At 36.1% G+C, this 19,985-nt stretch overlaps 2 protein-coding genes across 2 annotated transcripts; both read right to left on the bottom strand.

Moving 5' to 3' along the window:
- Positions 1 to 649: 649 nt before the first annotated feature.
- HELRODRAFT_170801 (hypothetical protein) lies at positions 650 to 4,942 on the bottom strand (the record flags this gene model as incomplete). The annotated part of the gene is made up of 7 exons (XM_009016631.1): positions 650 to 1,798; positions 1,952 to 1,995; positions 2,283 to 2,445; positions 2,627 to 3,364; positions 3,586 to 3,780; positions 4,116 to 4,417; positions 4,561 to 4,942. 7 exons carry the CDS (start codon positions 4,940 to 4,942, stop codon positions 650 to 652), a joined length of 2,973 nt encoding a protein of 990 aa, XP_009014879.1.
- A 1,300-nt stretch (positions 4,943 to 6,242) lies between these two features.
- HELRODRAFT_77046 (hypothetical protein) lies at positions 6,243 to 13,174 on the bottom strand (the record flags this gene model as incomplete). Its single annotated transcript, XM_009016632.1, has 17 exons — positions 6,243 to 6,424; positions 6,549 to 6,776; positions 6,896 to 7,006; positions 7,311 to 7,427; positions 7,635 to 7,705; positions 7,793 to 7,873; positions 8,185 to 8,279; positions 8,617 to 8,703; positions 8,910 to 8,997; positions 9,158 to 9,213; positions 9,783 to 9,847; positions 10,621 to 10,750; positions 11,436 to 11,534; positions 11,802 to 12,035; positions 12,225 to 12,297; positions 12,462 to 12,605; positions 13,110 to 13,174. Coding segments are annotated over 17 exons (1,926 nt in total), but the record flags the coding sequence as incomplete, so codon positions are not given.
- Between the last annotated feature and the right edge of the window lie 6,811 nt (positions 13,175 to 19,985).

The following is a 19,985-nucleotide window of genomic DNA, read 5'->3' on the forward strand; positions in this document are numbered from 1 at the left end:
TCAGTATAAGGCTTAACAAACAATCAAAATGAAACAAATCATTCAACTAGATAACTTAACTAATCATTAACATCAACTCGGATGCTGTATGTAATAAAAGAAAATAAAAATACAGGAAATAAAAAATGAAAATTATGAATATAATTAATTAATTATGATAATTTGTGATAACAATCAAACAAATGGAATGTAGTAGGAGTTAAGATGTTTAAATATACACACGACTGATTCTTGTGTTTATTATTATACCTTAAATTAATGGATACTTTATGTACGTACATACATGCACATCCATATATATTATATTATGTAGTTTGTTAGAAGTTTTTTAAATTAACTAACTTATTTATTAATCAGTTCATTGCAAAACTCCTTATCTTCCAAGTTTGACAGTCAATTTATAATTATGCACTGGATAAACTCTTGATAGGGAAAAATTTTCTTGATAACAACACATGACGCAAGCTTAGGTCGGGATATATATTTGACTAATTAACATGTGAAGAATAGTGTATAACAGGTTATAACTACTAGCCAGCCAACTGACCAGCCAACTGACCACATCACTCAACAATGTTTATACGCATGAAGATTCTTTACAACTCTCAACCTCATCTCACATCAGTCAGTTCACATCCAAAATGTTACATTAAAACTCGCTCTTGAAAACTTCTTTGGAACTCGTTGGAAAAACTTTTTCCACTTTAGGAAAGTGAAATGTTGATTTTTTGAGTGGTGACAGTTGTTGATTTTTAGACGAAGTAGCCATCGGGAGGTAGAGGGTATTGGTCGCGTACGTCATACTGGCTGTGGTATTTGAGGTGATATTGGCTGTGATGTTTATCAAAGTTATACCCGTGTTGCTTGAAACTGAGACTCCCGTTGCAGCTGATGTGGCTGCTGCAGTTGCTGCTGCAACAGTCGTTGCTTCGGTCACTCGCAACTTGTTATTTTCTTCATTGGCACATACTGCTGCGTTGGTAGTTGCAGTCGGAAATTTAATCTTCATGAACGGCAGTTTAATTGTTTTGCTTGTTGCTAGTGTGGACGCCGATGATGATGTGGATGACGAGGATGAAGAGGATGAGGATGAAGAAGGTGTGGATGAGGAAAGCAGCGCTGCAGCTGAAGGCAACGAAGAAGTTGTCGCTGTGTTTGTCGCCATCGTTAATGGTAGTGACGTTGAAACAACCGACAATGATGACGACGACGACGATGAAAATATTCTAATTGGAATGATGGTTACTTTCTTCTTGGCGGCACTGGCGTCGTCGTCCACTGCATCTCCACTCAAAAGATTCAGTTTTTCTCTCTGTGCGTCTGCTGCACACTTGTTATTATTATTGTTATTTTTATTGGTGTTATCAGTGCTAATTTTAGTGATTTTGTCAGTATTATTATTATTATTATTATTATCCTTGCTTGATGTTGTTTGTCGGTATTCTGTGTTGGACATCTTGTTGATTGCGTTGCATTTATAAATTATGTCGCAATCATTCTTACTTTTCAAAATATCTTTGTTGTTGTTGTTGTTGTTGTCCATCATTTGTATCTCTTTAATTTCTATTTTGTTTTCAGAGGTGATCGAAATTCGGTGAATGTTGATTTTGTTGTTGTTGACGCTTTTATTGCCTTCATTATTATTATTATTATTATTATTATTATTATTATTATTATTACTGTTATTATTATTATTGTTGTTATGTTTGTTGTTATTACAACTGCCATTATTCTTTTTGTCGTTGTTGTAAGATGCTCCTGCTGCTACCTTCTTCACTTCGTTTTGACTGTTAGATTTCTGCAGGTATAGACAAGTTAAAAAAGTTACCTAGCACATATCAGAAAATTAACTCATCAGGATTAAAAATAAAGAACAAAGAGTAAATATATTATTGCTCAATTTAAAAATTTAAGAAATGTAGCGCTATAAAAATTGTAACATTTCAACAACCTGGACCGAGTGTGGACTGAAAAACTGAACTGTGTTGGAAATGCCTGGACAGTAATTAAAAGAAACAAACATTAACTTCATCAGCACATCTAAATAGGATTTGCCGTTTCGAAACCATCCTCACCGCCGTATCATCATCATCTTTTTCTTCATCATCCTCATCACTATATCATGTTCTTCGTTATCCTTGTCCTTAAATCATCACCAACTTAACAACACTTGCCAGAATTTCAAGAATCTTTCAACACAACAACACAATAAAGCAACAACAACAAAAAATGACATTACAAAAACAGAATAAGAAAGCAAAATATAATATAAGAAGAAGTACCAATGGATGGGCTTGGGCTTCTTGACGGTGATGTGAGCTGTGGTGAAATGTTGGTGCTTGGTGTTTTGACCAATGGTGAGAGGGGGTTGTTGTGCCAGGACCTCCTGCGACATCCTCCACATCCAGGAGAGGTCTGCAGTTGTAAGGAGCACGTCTTGTGTACCTTCAATCACGTTCATGCGTGTCATTTAGTCGCTGACTTCAAACGAATCAACTTAATTAACAGAGCTACTACATTCAACTTGCAAGACATTAAGTATTTATTAATAAAATAACAAGCAATGAAGAAAAATTTAAAAAAAAAACACACAAAAAAAATGAAGTAGAAATGAAGCATTGACCACCTTGTTGACATCCAGCTTGGCCTTGTGCTTCAGTCCATAGAACGAGCTGGGTCTTTCGTTGGAATTTGAGCAGCAATCAACATGGCGGGAAGCATCATGTGACCAGTTGCCTCCGTGAAACAATGGCGAGCCCGGAGAACTCGAAGCTGGTGAGCTGCTCGATGAAAAATCAAGAGAGTCAGTTACATTCTTCCAATGGTTCGATCGAAACTCGAAAGCTCTTTTTTTGTGAAAGTGAAGTTGCTGCAGCTGTTTCGATTTATCTGCTGATGAAGTGTTTTTGGTCAGAAGACCAGGCATCTGCTGCTGTTGTTGTTGTTGGCGCTGTTGTGGCAAATTTCTGATAGCGCTTTTTGTTAGCTCATCCTTCTGCCCTCCACATTCGCTTACGTCTAAACTGTCATTAAAACTATTTGACTCCCCAGAATCATTGCAACCACTACCTGAAATAGATACTCCTCTACTACTGCAGCCACTACCACTACTTCCGTAACCACTACTGGCTGATAGCGGCCTGTGGTAGAACATGTTGCTGATGTGGTGTTGTTGCTGAGACATTAGACCTGGAGATGACACAAGTTGCTCAACTTTCCTGCTGCTCAACCTGCGAAAGAGGGAAGATTTTTTCTTCTTATCGTCAGAGATTCTATTGGATGTCCATCGACCCTTTACGTTGCATGCTGGCGTCTGAGGAAGTTTAGGCGACTGCGAAGTGGTTCCTGAAAATTTCGGCTGAATCTGTTTGCAAACAGGCGAATAAATAAAAGATCATCAACAAAGTCCCTCAGGATCAGATTGCACATTTATATTCCTTCTCACTGGACTGTTTTTTATATGATACTATACTTTATACGGTATTATATTTTTTTATATAGGCCAGAGTTTTGTGATATTTGATGAACCGAACAAAAATTATTTAAAAACATGTGAAGAGAGCAACCATCCCGTTCGATACAAACCTGCTTCTTGTTGCCAAGCTTGATGGTGGTGCTCGTGATAGGAACAGTCTTGAAAGTTACAGACTGCCCACCAGCCAGAATCAACCTGACCAACTCAATATGAAGCAGGCCCTGCACCGATGTCCCGTTGACGTGGGTGATCAGGTCCCCCACTGCCAACCCCGCAAAAACTGCTGAACTGTTCGCCTCCACTGACTGTCCAGTAGTTTAGGTCAAAAATAATTGTTGAATAACATACAACAACAACAACAACACACATTTAGACGACATTTTCCCCGAGATCGGGGGTTGCCGTTTGGCTACCTATGATGAAACCATTGTCACTTCTGTCATCATAAGTAATTTATTTGGCTAATTTTTACGCAGGACGCCCTTCCTTACGCAACCACAGTTATAAGCGGTGGGCCTAGCCTTTGATGATCCAACATCACTCACAAGGCAGTGAGGGTCAGTTTAATATCATAACCAGGACATAATTATTGAATAACATAAAACGTGAATAATAAACATAAGGACTGCATGCAACGTACCACAACTAAATGATGCACGGTATAGTACTGCGTGTTTGCGCTATAAACTCTGATAGCTCTCAATGTGAATCCATAGCCACGAGGACCCTTCTTCAACGTTACCGTCTTGTTGTTGGTGTTCTGCTCTGGCTGATGCTGCTGCGGCTGTTGTTGTTGTTGGATTTTGCATTGTTGCAGTTGTAGATTTGGCTGCTGTTGTGTCTGTGGTTGTTGCTTCAATTTATTATCAGCCATCTTGTTGGTGTAGAGGATTAATGAAGGTGACGATGACGACGAGGAGGAAAAAGATGAACTCAGCTTATCTGGAAAAAACATCAGTTAAAAAAATTTCAACTTAGACAAACAAAACAAAATGTCATTCAATTGTCAACAACCAAACACGTTAGAGCGAAAAACAAAATTAAAAAACAAAAAAAAATAAATAAGACTGTAAGTAAGTACTTACAACCCATCTGCTTATAAAAACTCTGAACCCCTGACGGGGGCTTTGTTGTTCCGCCAACCGAGGATGAAGATGATGACGACGATGGAGGCAGAGGTACTGGTGATGACGATGTTTGTAGTGGCGACGATGATGTCGATGATGAGATTAGTGGTGATGATGGTGGTACATGTGAGTGCAGAATCAGTGGCATCAATGGTGCAGCATGTGATCTCGTGTTTGACTCGCCGCTGGTGTTTCGCGCACATTTCATCTCATTATTTTCCTCCTCATTCTCATCGACATCATCGTCATCCTCCGAAATCGGATGGATGATGATTGGAGCGGATTTGGATGGAGGGATTGTTCGGATGTGGGAACCCAGCTGATCCAACTTTATTGACATCTTGCATTTCGTTTTCGAGATTCCTGGTTGCAAATGTGAATTATTAATAACTTTTTTTTATTACCGTTAGCAACGTTTTAAAGCCGTTACTTACAAAGAAATGGATAACAAAGCAAATCAAAGAGTTTAGATGAAAGAAAGAAGGAAAAAAAAAAAATTTAAAAAAATGAATGAAATTTACCAGCGGATAGTGAAAATTTTGGCAGGTCAGGCAGTCCTCTGAGCAACTTTCTTCTCACATGAACTTTTTCCGAAGTAGTTCTTGTAGCTGCTGATGTTGTTGGTTTTGTTGCTGACGCTGTCGACGTTGTTGGTGTTGCCGATGAAGTTGTTGATGTCGTTAATGTTGATGTCGTTGTGGTTGATGACAACGAAGTCGTGACTGCAGCAGCAGCTGAAGATGATAATGTTGACTGTGTGGTTGATGACTTCACAGTGAATGGTGATGGCTTGGCAACTGATTGAAATACATTGGCTGATGCAGTCCCTTCAAAACTCACTGCTGTTTCAGTCGTGCACACGTCTGAATGCAATGTTTTAACAAGAGAGATTAATTTTGTTGATGTGGTAATAAATGAAGTTGATGTTGCCGTTGTCGTTGCCAGCGTCTTCGACATAGACGGTTTGACATAAAGCACGGTAGAACTAAATCTTGTCGTTGGTGTAGTCGATGTTGTTGCAAATGTTGCAGATGTGGTTGTGACGAAGACGTCATCATCTATAGACGAACAAGCGGTTGGTGTGGTGGTTGAAGGTAACTTCGTCAGAGAACATGCAGTAGTAACAGTATTTACATGTGATGACGTCAATTTAGTCGCCATTTTTTCCTTCCTTCCATGAACTTCACTTGCACATTGCTGAGCAGAGCTGGTTGGAAGAGCCGGTTTTGTTGAAACGTGAGCAGGCTCAGGTACTTTTGGTGTAGTTGATGGTGTCAGTGAGGCCGATGTGACTGGCAAATTGTCTTTGATATCAGTAGATGTTGTTAACTCAGCTGATGTGGTGGGTGGCATTGATGGTGAGGAGAAGGAGGACAGCGATTCCAGCGCGGAGGGCGAACCATTGGAAGCAGTTGAATCCAACAACATCAGGACATCGGCTGACGATGGTCTCACACTTTTTATTTTGTTGTTGCCATGTGTTTCCAGTTTCTCCATCTCCAAATTTTGGACAAGTTGTTTAAGATGATTAGTCATAAAGTATGAAACATCGCAAAAAAATTTGCATCGCGAAAATTGTTTATTCAAGCTAAAAAATAATTTAACGTAAATTAAACAATATAACAAAACATTAATGCAACTTAATTAGGCATTAATAAATTTTTGAAAACAAGCAGTTCTACCTGTTTAACTTCTTCAAACTTCGAGTAGACCTGACTGTACTTGGGTGAGCAGGATGAGAAGCTGTTGAACATCCAGTTGTCGTCGTCGTTGTCGTCGATGTCGTCACTGCACTGATCTGGATTGTACCTGTCCAAGCGAGCTGCTCACACAAGTTGGTTGTCGATTTATTGTTTCCAATCATTGATGAACATAAAAGTGAAAAAAATTTACGCTGATTTAAATAAAAAAAATAAAAATAAAGCAAAAAACAAGATGAAACGTACTATCAAAATAGCTAGTATCTTCGTCGTTCGCAATGATAGGCACAAACTCTGCCTTCTGCCTCAACAGTCCATTCCAATCGAGTCCCTCGAAGAACACGTGACCTTTGACCTCCTGTACGCTGGACGAACCCAACCTTTCAACAGGATTGTGTTGAAGTAGATGGAGGATGATGTCCTGGGCATCTGCAGGTGGACAAAACTCTTCCTCCGCCGGCCATTCTACTGGGTCTGATCAGAGAAGAAGGAATGATAAAGACGATGCTATTAATGAAAATGTTTATCTGACGAAGCTAAAAATAATTTTGTTTCCTTATTCTAATATTTCTCATAAGTTAAAAAATATGAACCATTAATGATCCTGGTGAAAAGTTCTTCGGGGCACTCCCCAAAGAAAGGAACCACCCCCACAAGAAACTCATACAATATGATGCCCATCGACCACCAATCTACTGGCTTGCCTGGTTAGAAGCGTGTCGTTTTGTCGATTAGTTGGATGGTTGGTTGGATGGTTAGTAAGATGGTTAGTTGGTTGGTTGGATGGCTGGCTGGTTGGTTGGTTGGTTGGTTGGTTGATTGCTTGGTTGGTTGCCTGGTTGCATGGTTGCTTGGTTGCATGGTTGCTTAGTTATAATATTTAGACAAATGTAATTTTTGTGGAAAACAAATGGATTGACTATATAAATTTCTTCAAGTATTTCCTCAAGTTAATCCAATCCTTACGATTTCAAAGTAAAAAAAACAATAGAGTTAAGTTGTTCTGACCGTATCCCTGCCTAAGTATGACCTCAGGAGCGATGTACTCGGGCGTGCCGAAAACCTGCTTGTCCTTGAACTGCTGACAGTCCGAATCGAGAGCTCCTTCGTACAAGTTCGTTGTCACTTGTTTTGGAGAATGTTTAATTGTCAAATAACCAAAACGTATTCTATTTATTGAAGTTGATATGTCCTAGTACAAATTACATTTAGTAAATTACACAAATGAAATATTGAGATTTATCACCCAAAAACATGAGGTGAATGTGCAATGAAGTGAATAATTTAAAACAAAGAACAAAACTAAATGAAACATTACAAAAATGAACAAACAGTTCATGAGTCCCATCTTCGAGAGCCCAAAGTCGGTCAGTTTGATGTGGCCCATCAGAGTTATCAGCAGACTGGTTGGAAATTGAAAATTAATTAGAAATTCAATTCACTGATTTACTTATTTATAGAAGGAATATGTTCGTCACGCGAGTACAAACTTGTCGGGCTTGAGATCTCTGTGCACGATTCCATAACTGTGCAGGTACTCGAGGGCTAGGACAGTTTCTGAAAAGTACATCCTGTTTGGTTGGTGATTGGTTGTCGTGTCGTCACTTCATTCCTTCACATTCATGCGTTTACTACTTATTAGTAAAATATTTTGGATTATTAATAGTAAAATGAATAACTTCAGATAGCAGAAATTCAACTGAAGTTAAACCAGATACTTAATTGTCGTAATTATGAACATTGTAATTAATACAATGCAATCACATCAAAAACTAAAATATCTTTCAAAACATCGCAATCAACCAGAGACACGAAATAATGAAAATATTGCTGAATTATCAACTATGATGCATCAAACAAAACAGAGAAGGATCGGACAAACCTGGCCAGATCAAAAGACAGAGGTCCTCCGATATTCTTCAGTAGTGTGGCGCAATCACCTCCTTCCACGTACTCCAACACCATGCAGAAATGTTTCTACATCAATCAAAATTGAGTATCATCTTCAATTTTGTGCAAGCAAAACATTTAGAAATTATTCTACCCTTTCGTTCGTTTAACATAAAATATAACAAGGATTGTCCAACCGAAATAAGTGAAACAGCAAACAATGCAAAATCCGATTTTAAAAACATGGCGCTTAAAATTCCATGGTCTGCAATTATAGTATCGGTCTTGATTGTAAGGTTTAAAAACTGAACTGTCTTTAAAGACTAAACATATCATGGTGACATGTGTCAACTCGCAATAATTTAAATGTGCTAAATTGTTACATTTATAAATTTTTAATAAACTGTCGGTAATTTCCAAAGACCTTCGTCTCAAAACTGCAGTAGAAAGAAACGACGAATGGATTGTCCGTGAATGTGAGGATGTCTCGTTCGGCGTACACCTGGTCTACCTGTGTTGGTACGGTCGTGCGTCAACGGTTTTAATGTATTACTGCTTGTGCTAATGGCGTGTGTTTGCTATCATTGAATAACTTGTAATAATTTAATCAAAACGATTTATTTAACATACAAAATAATTTTCAAATAAAAAAAACAAAGTAATATTCTTCGATGGCACAAAAAGGGCATCAATGATCACAATGACCATGAAGAAGACCTGATTTCTAAGGACCAAATTGTTCTTCAGCAGGCGTTTCATGGCGCAAATGTTTTTCGACTCCTTGTGGCGTACCAAATACACAGCTCTGCAAACAACACGGTTGTTAATTATTACTTTATAGTATTTTTTTTTTGTTAGCGGTAGAATAAACAATAATTAGTTGAATAAAATCATGTAATTTAGTTTTTCTGACAATCACTCTTTCAACTGTAACTCAATCAATATAGACAACCAACAACACCAACCCATAAGCTCCATTGCTGACGAGTTTGATAGTTTCAAAATCATTTTCAGTTGGTAGCTTCCATTGAGTTTTGCAATCAGAGGAGGGCAGGTTGTTGGCAATCTTCATCTTGTTCGCATCCTTGGTGGCGTCAAATTAAAAATACGTCTAAACATTTTTTTACACAAACACCATTACATTCCTGTTCGTGTAAATAAGCTTCACATACTTTGCACATTTTTTAGCGTCGTAAACATATTTAATTAAAATAGCCGAATAACAACATTTTATTTAATAAAATAATTCAATTATAATTAAATTGATCTACAGACACTGATTTAATTTTTTTGCCTGCATATCTTTCTAATGGAGTTTAAATTTTTTATGAAAAATTACAAAAACTTAATCACCAGAACGTGATAGGAGAGCACTGACGCCAAAAAATAAAGACAATAAATCATAGCGGAAAATGTCAGCAAGCGTACATTAACCAATCCAAAAATACTATGTTACTTCATCGTAAATTTTCATCATCATCACTACCATCATTATTATAACCTCAATCACATCATCATCATCATCATCGTCATCAAGCTAACTCATCAGCACAACAACATCATCATTTCAAACATCATCATCATGTCCACCTCGTTAAAGTCGTCAGTGTCTGGCGTTTCAGGTCTCCCGCTATCAAAACTGTTGCAGCCGTCCGCTAAATCTGAAAAAAAAAGATTAAAAATAAACGTCATTTTTAATAATTTATTAATGGTTATTCATTCAATTTGATAACTAATTATTGAATATTATTTAATTAATTATTGAATATTATTCAATTAATTATTAATTAATTAATTCTAGCATCTTATTAAAAAGCTGATTTCATCTGGTCATTCAAAAACCTTTCTCTAACTTCCTGTGCAGCAACGTTATTTTCATTAAATAATTTCCAAATAATACTAGATGGGAATTTGTTATAATAATAAGGACATTATGAAGTAATAACGAGAGAGACAAATGAAGAACGAGAAAGAACAAACAGCTTAGCATTTTAAAGAGAAGAAAAATGTTAGCAAATATGGGAGGAATCCGAAAGAGAGTCATAAAACAAGTTTATCCTGGCATAAAATTGAAACATTTCCAGAGCAACTATTTTACAAATTTAAAAACTGGTAAAAAATATTCATCCATCTGCAACATCAGAACATCAGAGAGGAACATAAAATTAAAAGCAAACAATAGTAACATGAGATAACAAAAATATCAACAAACAACATAAATGGCAATAAGATAAAGACATAAACGACGAACAACGAACAATTAGCAACGAACAAATAACAACAAACCACAGACAATGAACAACAAACAACGTTTTACAAAACCATCAAACGACAAGCAAACAAACGGACAAACAAGAATAAAAGAAGCAAACGAACGAACATACGAACGAACAAACGAACGAGCGAACGAACAGTATAAACTACATACCGACGATGATATCACCTCTATTAAGTGCCAGTTTATTGATAATATACTGAGGAATATCCGTTTTAATTGTCTCCCTGGCACATCCTTCAGCTGCTTCCAACATGCGGTAGAATTCATGAGGATCAAATTCCTGTTGTGTATATGTGTGTGTACGTGTGAACTGCATGTCTTTCTACGTACATGCACGTGAATGGAATGTTTGTGCGTGAGTAGTATATGGATGCGTGAATATGTGATGCGCACGTGCGTAATAAGTTTATATGCGTGTATATATATATATATATAATAAGTATAATAATAATAATATTATAGTTGGTGGGTTGAACGACGTTTAAGTGATTGAATATATAGCTAGCTAGCTGAAATGCTACGTTAAATTTCTGATCTGGCTGGTTTTCATATGCATATCAAATGTTGCCTTCAAATTTGATTTATTATGTAGAATAAATAAAAAAGCATCTTTAGAGAAAATTTGCTATGCAGTGTGAAAAAATAATTACAGTTTTAGAAGGAGAACTGCGTTGGGGAAAGAAATTTTTTAAATTTGTAAAATTCGTGTATCAGAGGTAAATTCGATGTAGAAAAAAAATAAAACAAATCATTCAAAACAAACAAAAACGACCAGATGGAAAACTCAGAAAGCCATCTTACAAACAATTGCAAACAAACAAACAAGGAAACAGGCATCAACTTGACATCAAACAGACAAACAAGCAGAGACAACCAAACAGAGAGAAACAACAAAAAGGGCATACAAACAAACAAACTGAGACATGCAGACAAAAAAAGAAACAAACAAACAAACAAAGACAAACCAGGCATTCGAGCAATCTCGCTGGTCTCGAGATGATGATGAGTAGGTTTCTGATGACAGGTGTTATCTGATCCAAGGCTGTCTGAGATTTCTCCCTGGCCTGGGCAAAAACTCAACTCAATGTATGCAAGAAAGTTACGTGACTGAACCGAAGAAATAAAATAAAAAAATATTTGATATACTTTCGCTAAATATTGTCAAAATCAACTAAAATTTATGAGATGATTCAAGTTCTTTGATATTTTAGTTTGAATTTGTGGTGCTGCTTTGCTTCAAAAAATTCGTTTACAAACAAATGAATATTTCTTTAGAATTCATAATTACAGAAATTAATGGCAAACACAAAATAACAAGAAAACAAACAAACATCAATAAGCAATCTCTCCAAATTATCAGAGAGTTCGTAGAAGTAAGCGATGGAGATGAGCTTATCCTTGGACTTTAGCAGGCAGTCCCTGGCCAGCTCAACCACCTGCCTGTGGATGAACCTCACCACGCCATCAGATGATTCGATGGAAGATAGTGATGAAGAGGTAGAGATGAGGAGAGATGATGAGGACGAAGATCTTGGAGTTGCTGGTGGTTTAGTTGTATCCAACTGCTGCTGGTTAACGTCAATGAACTCCAACAGTTTTTCTTCCATTTGAAGGACAGCCTGTAAGTATGAACAAATTGCTTGAATCGTTTATAAATCATTAAGAGTGAATCGCTCGAAAAATAGTTGACAATAAAAAATATGTAATAATCCAAAAAAAGTAGTTTTTGAGATCAAATATATTTTCAAAAGTACCTTAGGAAATCTTTCTCTGTAGACGTTGTTGAGCAACATCGTGCCACTGTCATGTCCTGACGATTTTGCCGGGCTACTGCATGTGATGTACATTGACATTTTAACGATCATTTCAATCCTATCTTGTTACGACATCAACATAAAAACATTAGACCCGCCAAAAAAAAAAATCACGACGATCTACAAAGCACAAATAAAAATGTTAGAACTTGAAAACAAAAGAGCGGCATTCAGTACCTGAAACTTTGAGACCTGGGTCTCATGCCGATCGACTCAGTCCTCCTCACCGCGTTGGCATTCGTGGTAAGTCCAGAGGCAGATGGCGATGGGAGAGAGATGGCTGATGGTTCGTCATTCGCTCCTGAAGATGAAGCTGGGTTGCTGTCACTGCTGCTGAAATGACGATGCAGGTGATGGAAATCAAGGTGATGATGGTGGTGATGGTGGTGGTGATGCTTCGAGTGTCTGGGGTCTGGAGACAAAATATGATGATGATGGTGATAGTGATGACGGTGATGATGATGGTGATGAACGTTCAGTCGATCTTGAGAACTATACATTGCAGCCTGTAAAAATTTATTAAATTAAAAGGGTGAAATTTTTATAAAGAGTACAATACTCTAGTTAAATTTACTTTGAACAATGCCAGAGTACAAAGATCGAAACTAAATGCTTAAAGTTAATTTACAAAACGAATTGTTACTGAGAACAATCTTCATTGTAAAGATAAAAGCAGCTGAAACAAAATAAAGTGTTTTCATTTCGGAAACAAATAAATGGGATATTGCCAAGTACAATAACGCACAATACACCACGCACCACCGGAAATAAATAACAAAATAAATGAAGTAAAAAGGGGAAAGAACTTTATTTTTGCAGGAGGACGAGAGAGGAGTGTTGTTGCCAGAGCCAGACGAGGCGAGCGAGGCCACAGACCATCTTCTCGAATCCACCAAACTTTTTCAATCAATCAAATATTCATTTGTCAGTCTCGCGATTATTTTGTTATATCAACGTACACACAGATGAAAATGTACACTTAAATGAAAATGTACACTTAAATGAAAATGTACACTCAGATGAAAATGTACACTCAGACGAAAGTGTATCAAATTGGATATTTAGCGTAGAACCAATCAATATTCAAGCAACCAAGTTATCAAAAAAATATATAAATAATTAAAGGTGTGTACTTTTTATGTGAGAGAAAGTGAAAGTTAAACTGATGTCCGGAAGCACCGCACACTCTTGGACTGCACAATGGACTGTCTGCAACATTAAAATATTGAAGAATAAATATTTAATACAACTCACACCATAATATAAACCAATAAATATTCAATTATTTTTATGAATCCCCTCAACAATGCCCCTTAAAAAGTTGCATACGTTCCATACCTCGCTCAATTGAAAAAATAAAAAGAAAAACTATATGGACTCCACTAAACTCAGGCGAACAAATTCACTTTCACACCTTTCCATCCATTTAACTGCGGAGGTTCTGAAGGGAACCCATTTACAATGTTCTAAAACTGACACCTTTAATGACTAAATTACTGCTAATAAATTTGACAGATTCACCAGAAAGAGTTCAATCGCATAGTGCAGGTTCACATCAACTACACAACACCCTGCCTACCAAATAATTTTTATGAGACAAAACTTAATTTGTAATTGATGAAAATAGAATTAGATTTAATTTGAAATCAATTTTATTACTAGACTTAAGTTTTTATCACTCTTGAAGGCATGTGCTATCAAGAAAGGCATACACGTCTCGAAATGAGAATTTAATGCAAACCACGTTTTAAAAAAGGAGAACTTTTTCTAAACCTACACGAACATACGTGCAGTGCATACCACGCGCAGTGAGGCAACGCTACTAAGTGAACAAATAAAAATGGATGGATGAAAAAACGAAATGGAATGAAGGAAGCAAAAATAAAAAAGGAAGCAAAAAAGGAATGAGGAGGAGTAGGAAAGAAGAAAGATTGAAAGCATACTGCAGCTTCGTTGATTTTGTAGAAGTTAAACCATTGTTTGACATGAAAATTGACATTTCAGTTGGAAAGAATTTTGCTTAAGAGTTTGTGCATGCGAAAAATGTGCAACTTAAGAGATGTACGTGAAAATGTGTGTTATAGATGTGAGAGTGTGTGTGTAGTAAATGTGTGTGTGTGTGTGAATGTGTGTGTGTGTGTGAATGTGTGTGTTATGAATGGTGTGTGTGTAGTAAACGGGTCTATAAGTGAATGCGCCTATTTCTAATTAGGTAGATAGAAGAATTGATTTATGTAATACTTGACCTGCTGGAAAGCGGTGGAAATAATGTGATTAATATGTGCAAATGAGATAATAAAATATTGATGACGGTGTTAATGATAACGACGACGGACGATGGTGGTGATGATGAGATGGTAGCATAATGACCATGATAATGGTGATATAAGAGAAAGAGAGAGAGAGAGAGAGAGAGAGAGAGAGAGAGAGAGAGAGAGAGAGAGAGAGAGGATTGAAGAGAGAGAATGACGATTGGTAGGTAGGTGAGTCCAATAAAGAATTCATAAGTACCCCTTCAAATTCCAATGTGATAGAGATGTGAGAATACTATTAAGAGAATTTGTGATTATGATGGCGATGAATGATTATGTGGCTGATGATGGTGATGATTATGTGGCTAATGATGGTGATGATTATGTGGCTGATGATGACGCGCTAAATGCAGTGGTGCAGCAGCAGCAGTCATAAAACGATGACGATGATGATGTGATAATAATGACGATGATGATGATGATAATGACGATAATGGTAATGATAAAACTAATGAAGAAGAGGAGGAAAAGGATGATGATGATATGAAGGTGATAATCAAGGAGGTTTGAAAAGTAGTGTAGTAAAAAACGAAATGATGAGATTTCCCTGATGACGGTGACGGTGAATATATGATACAATAATGACTGATGATGACGACGACGATGATGACCTAGAAATGGTAACGTTAAAATATGATAAAAATATTATAAAGAAAACACGACGAAGAAGTTAGAAAATTTTTTTTACCAACGTTAATATTTACATTCAGAAAAAAATTTTGCAAGCAAAATTGCAAGGCATGATTTATGGCGGATTTGCATAAGGAGCAGCAGAACAATTCAAATTTAAATTCAAATTGTCAAATAAATTAGCAGTCCTTTTTATTTTCAAAAAATAATAATAATAAAAATAATAATAATAAAAATTATAATTATAATTATAACAAAAAGATAACTTTCAACAGCAGCAATATTTGTTGCATTAAGTAACCTCCCCGGTGACATTGCACGCGCAAACAACTTTCTATATTTTTGATTGGATGATAATAGTGGAAAAAAAACCTTCATATTTTATATTTATTACGCTGTTCATAAATGGTTGACTGACTAATGCAGCACAAAATAAAGTGTTCTTTGATGTGGAATACGTATTGCAGGGATATGTATGTATACATCAGATACTATTAGCCATCATGTAGACCCAAATTGATAAACTTACACGCATTAACTGGCACATATGGTGGTTGTAGAAAAAAACATATACACACAAACAAACACATATACATAACCAGCCACATATACCCATACGTACAACCCACATTTGTACGTGTATTGTTTATCTAAACAAGATACACAGACATAGGCAGGCACATGGAGACATCCACAAACAAACATTTACTCCTCAGAGTTCGGCAGTAATGTAAATACTGCTAGCAAGCTCCAAGCACATCCTCATAAATACTCATCCATAGAAAGGAAAAAGGTTATTGCGGAGAAACAAATGCATTACATGAAAATTGAGATGGAGGTGAAACAATGGCAAGATAATTATGACAGAAATGAAAGCTATAATTATTTCATATTTTATTATTATTATTATGATCACGCTATAACCTCGCGTTGTAATACTACCGTCGTAGTTGTTAATACAGTTGTTGTTACTTTGTATTATAAATTCAGCAACTACTTCCACCATTATCATTTAGTTATATTTTGAAGGTTATTCGTTGCACTAGACGAAGATGCGGAATGCTTCCGCCATTGAACTGCTTCCATTATATTGCTGTAGTTTACATCGGCGCCGAAACTAAAATGTCACCAATGATGATGACGACGACGAAGACGATGACGAAAATGATGACAAATGATGATAGCAATGACAAATAAACAAACAAGTGAAATGACAAACAAAATAATATAACTTGATGATGACTACAATGTGAAGCAGCGGAGGGGAAAGTCAACAGCAGCACTATTGCCCAATATAGGAGAAGATTAAAATATCAACAGGCAACAGAGCTCTGGTCATTCTGTCCCTATACAAATAACTCTACACGTGGCGTGTGTGTTTGTGTGTTTGTGTGTGTGTGTGTGTGGTGTGTGTGTGTATGTGTGCATTCAAATGTAAGCATCTTACGTACGGTGTACACCACTTCGTTGTGCAGTTTATCGTACAGTAGATTGTACAACGCATGCATTGCACTGTGTGTACAATGTACTTCGTGTATGTGTATGCTAAAGAGTTTGCTACTAGCATGAATATTTCTGAAACTTTGGAAAGATTGCAAAAACAAACGCAAAAATTGGTTTGCACATCCCTGCCTAGAGAATTTGATTGCGTTAAGCATTTGATTAATAAATTTATTTCAATTATGGCATGGCGAGTATATTCCATGAATTTCAAAATTGTAAATTTTTTTTAAGTATTTATAAATGGTTTGATATCTGATCGGCAGCACTTGAAATAGAAATAAATTTAAATAAATTACAAATAATGAAATAAAAATTCAAGAAGTTAGACAAAAATTAGAACAAAAATGGGACTATCAAAGGATATAATTTTTATTATTATTTAGAAAAAACGTTTTCGTAATTAATTCAAATCATTGAAAGACGAAAAATGATTCTGAAAATATTTCCAATAACATGAAATTGAAAAGCAAGCAACTAAATATTATTTGCATCTCACGTTAGGCTGAATGTTAAATTCAAATGAGGCAGTAAGAAATTTTGTGTTTGAATTAATTGTTGTAGTCTGCATGCGCTCCTTGGCATCTAATTCATACAATTCCAAGCCACTTGGTCAACTGACCAAGTGGCTTGCATGGAATTGTAGCCTTAAAATCAGCAGCCTTAAAATCGACCAAAAATCCACTTTCCCCCACCAAACCAACCCTTTCTGAGGGCAGAACAAGTTAAAACCATGCCAGCATTTTCTTTCCTACCCAAAATCTGCATACACAAAGTTCAAGTCAGTTGGCTCAGTAAGTTTTTGAGTTTATAAAGAACAAACGAACTAACAGACAAAGAAATCATTTAATGGTCGTCTACCTTATAAATAAAGATATCGAACAAACTAGATTTCATCCAATGCATATACGTGTTTGTATATATTTGTTATTTGTATATATGTATGAATAATGAGCATATGGTTGGATGTGATAGGAAAAATCAATAACTTCTAAGCCATGTAGTGTCATTTAACTTGTATTTGGATGAATGAACGAATGCATAAAGGAATGAAAGAATGAAAGAACGAATGAATAAACGAAATGTGCGAGTGAGCATGTGAATGAACGGATGAATTAATAAAAGAATGAACCAATCAATAAATAAATCTATCAATCAATCGATCGATCAATAATGAATCAAAAAAATAACCAGACAAACGAAGAAATGACTCAACTAGATAACACGCTTAACAACAGCAGCATTAAAATAGAACAACCCGATAGCTAGCAAATTAAATTGCGAATAAATAGAAGCAAATTAAAAACAACATCAATCAATCAATCAAACAAACAAATGGATTTATAAAACAACTTAGCATTGATTCACACAAGGTTTTCTCAATCCCCCCAATCAATCAAAGCAAAGTAAGAAATTTTAAATTCAAATTTGACAATGCACACGCGCACAAAGAAACACACACACACAGACACAAAACACACGCCCGACCCATACACACACCCGACCCATACACACGCACGCACGCACGCACGCACGCACACATAATGCAAATACACACAATCGCAGACAGACACAGAACCAATCGTACGCTATGTAGATGAGAAAGAGAGCACATTAATCTTCATGGATTATACCAAAACAGTTTGTCAGTCTCCGCGAAGAAGTTTGTAAAATGTTATGGAATTTGTAAACAAACATCGGTGGAAGAAAATCTTCATTTTCCAAAAAAAAATTAGAAAAAAAACCGCCAAATACCAGTTCTTAAATATCGAATTACAGAGTTGCTTCTACGTTAACAGGGAACAAAAGATTGAATAGATAACATACAGACAGATTAAATGATTGATTAAGTGATTAATTGATAGATTGACCGATTGACTAATTAATTGATTGAATGAGCGAATGAATGAGTGATTGAATGAATGAATGCTTGATTGATTGTTCTACTAAACTGAAAGAGCAATGTTTCGTATTTAACAACCACGCAGCTATATTAAGTTAACCAATCAACCAACCAATCAATCAATCACCCTCTGCATCTTTATTCTTTATTAAGCAAAAACTTTGCAGCAAGCGGCAAACTAAAGAGATATAAACAAAAAATAAGGTACACGTCGAAATAAAGTAACAGAAGTCAAGGCATAATTTCAAAATAAAACTTTGAAAATAGTGTTAAAATATAAAAAGAACATACAAACAACTACATGCATTGCATTGTATCATAGTGTTGTATTGTATCGAATTGTATCGTATCATATCGTATTGTATTGTATCGTATCGTATCGTATCGTATTGTATTGTATTGTATGGGACGTGTTATTTAACATGTCCCTATGTACGTCCTGTGTTGCTGCTTTATTGATCTGATCGTGAATACGAATCTCTGGATGATGCATTCATTTCATAATATTAAGGCATGTGTGTGTGGTGTGTGAGTTCGTGTGCATGTATGCTGTATGTATGTGTATGTGTGTGCACATGCGTACGTGCGTGATTCCTATATAAAGATTGAAAAACAATGAACCACACATTAATCCATTACAATAAGTTCCCATTTATTTTATAACATATTAAATAACGTTTAAAAAGTGAATACATTTAAAAGTATATCGCAGAAAACATCATAGATGCTAATGGATGAAGAAAAGTTTCATTCTCGAAAGCATTCAAATGAAATATGTTCACATATCGTTCAAATACTTTATACACAACAGCATACAAACATTCTGAACAGTTAGTTGGTGATAAAAAATGAATCATTCTGTCGTTTGTACGCTTGCTCATCCATTACAACCCTGTTAAGCTTTCAGAAGTGGAGTGAAACTTAATGAAACATTACTGTCACCTAATTGAGATGAGTCTGTCTGTATAATAGAGGAGTGGACAGACACGAAGCTGTTTCCTTCTTAACCTTCAATGAACAGATTACCAGGTTGCAATAAGCCGCACAAACGAGAAATCACCTCACCAACGACTAATTGATCCAGCCTTATATTGGCGTAAAACTCACCAATACAAACAGATAAACAAATATTTAACACTACTTGACGCAAGACACGTACACACACACACACACATACACACAAACACAGACATACAACTCGCACACACAGACATACAACAGGCACACAAAAACATACGCAACAGCGCTGGTGAAGCGAACATTCCGCAAACAAAGAGTATATTAATGTTTAAAAAGAACATAATGGAAAAAATTCAAAAGCATCAATGGATGAAAAATGATAGACCACCGTGAAAA

The sequence above is a fragment of the Helobdella robusta genome (assembly GCF_000326865.2).
Source record: "Helobdella robusta unplaced genomic scaffold HELROscaffold_19, whole genome shotgun sequence".
Taxonomy (NCBI): Eukaryota; Metazoa; Annelida; class Clitellata; order Rhynchobdellida; family Glossiphoniidae; genus Helobdella; species Helobdella robusta.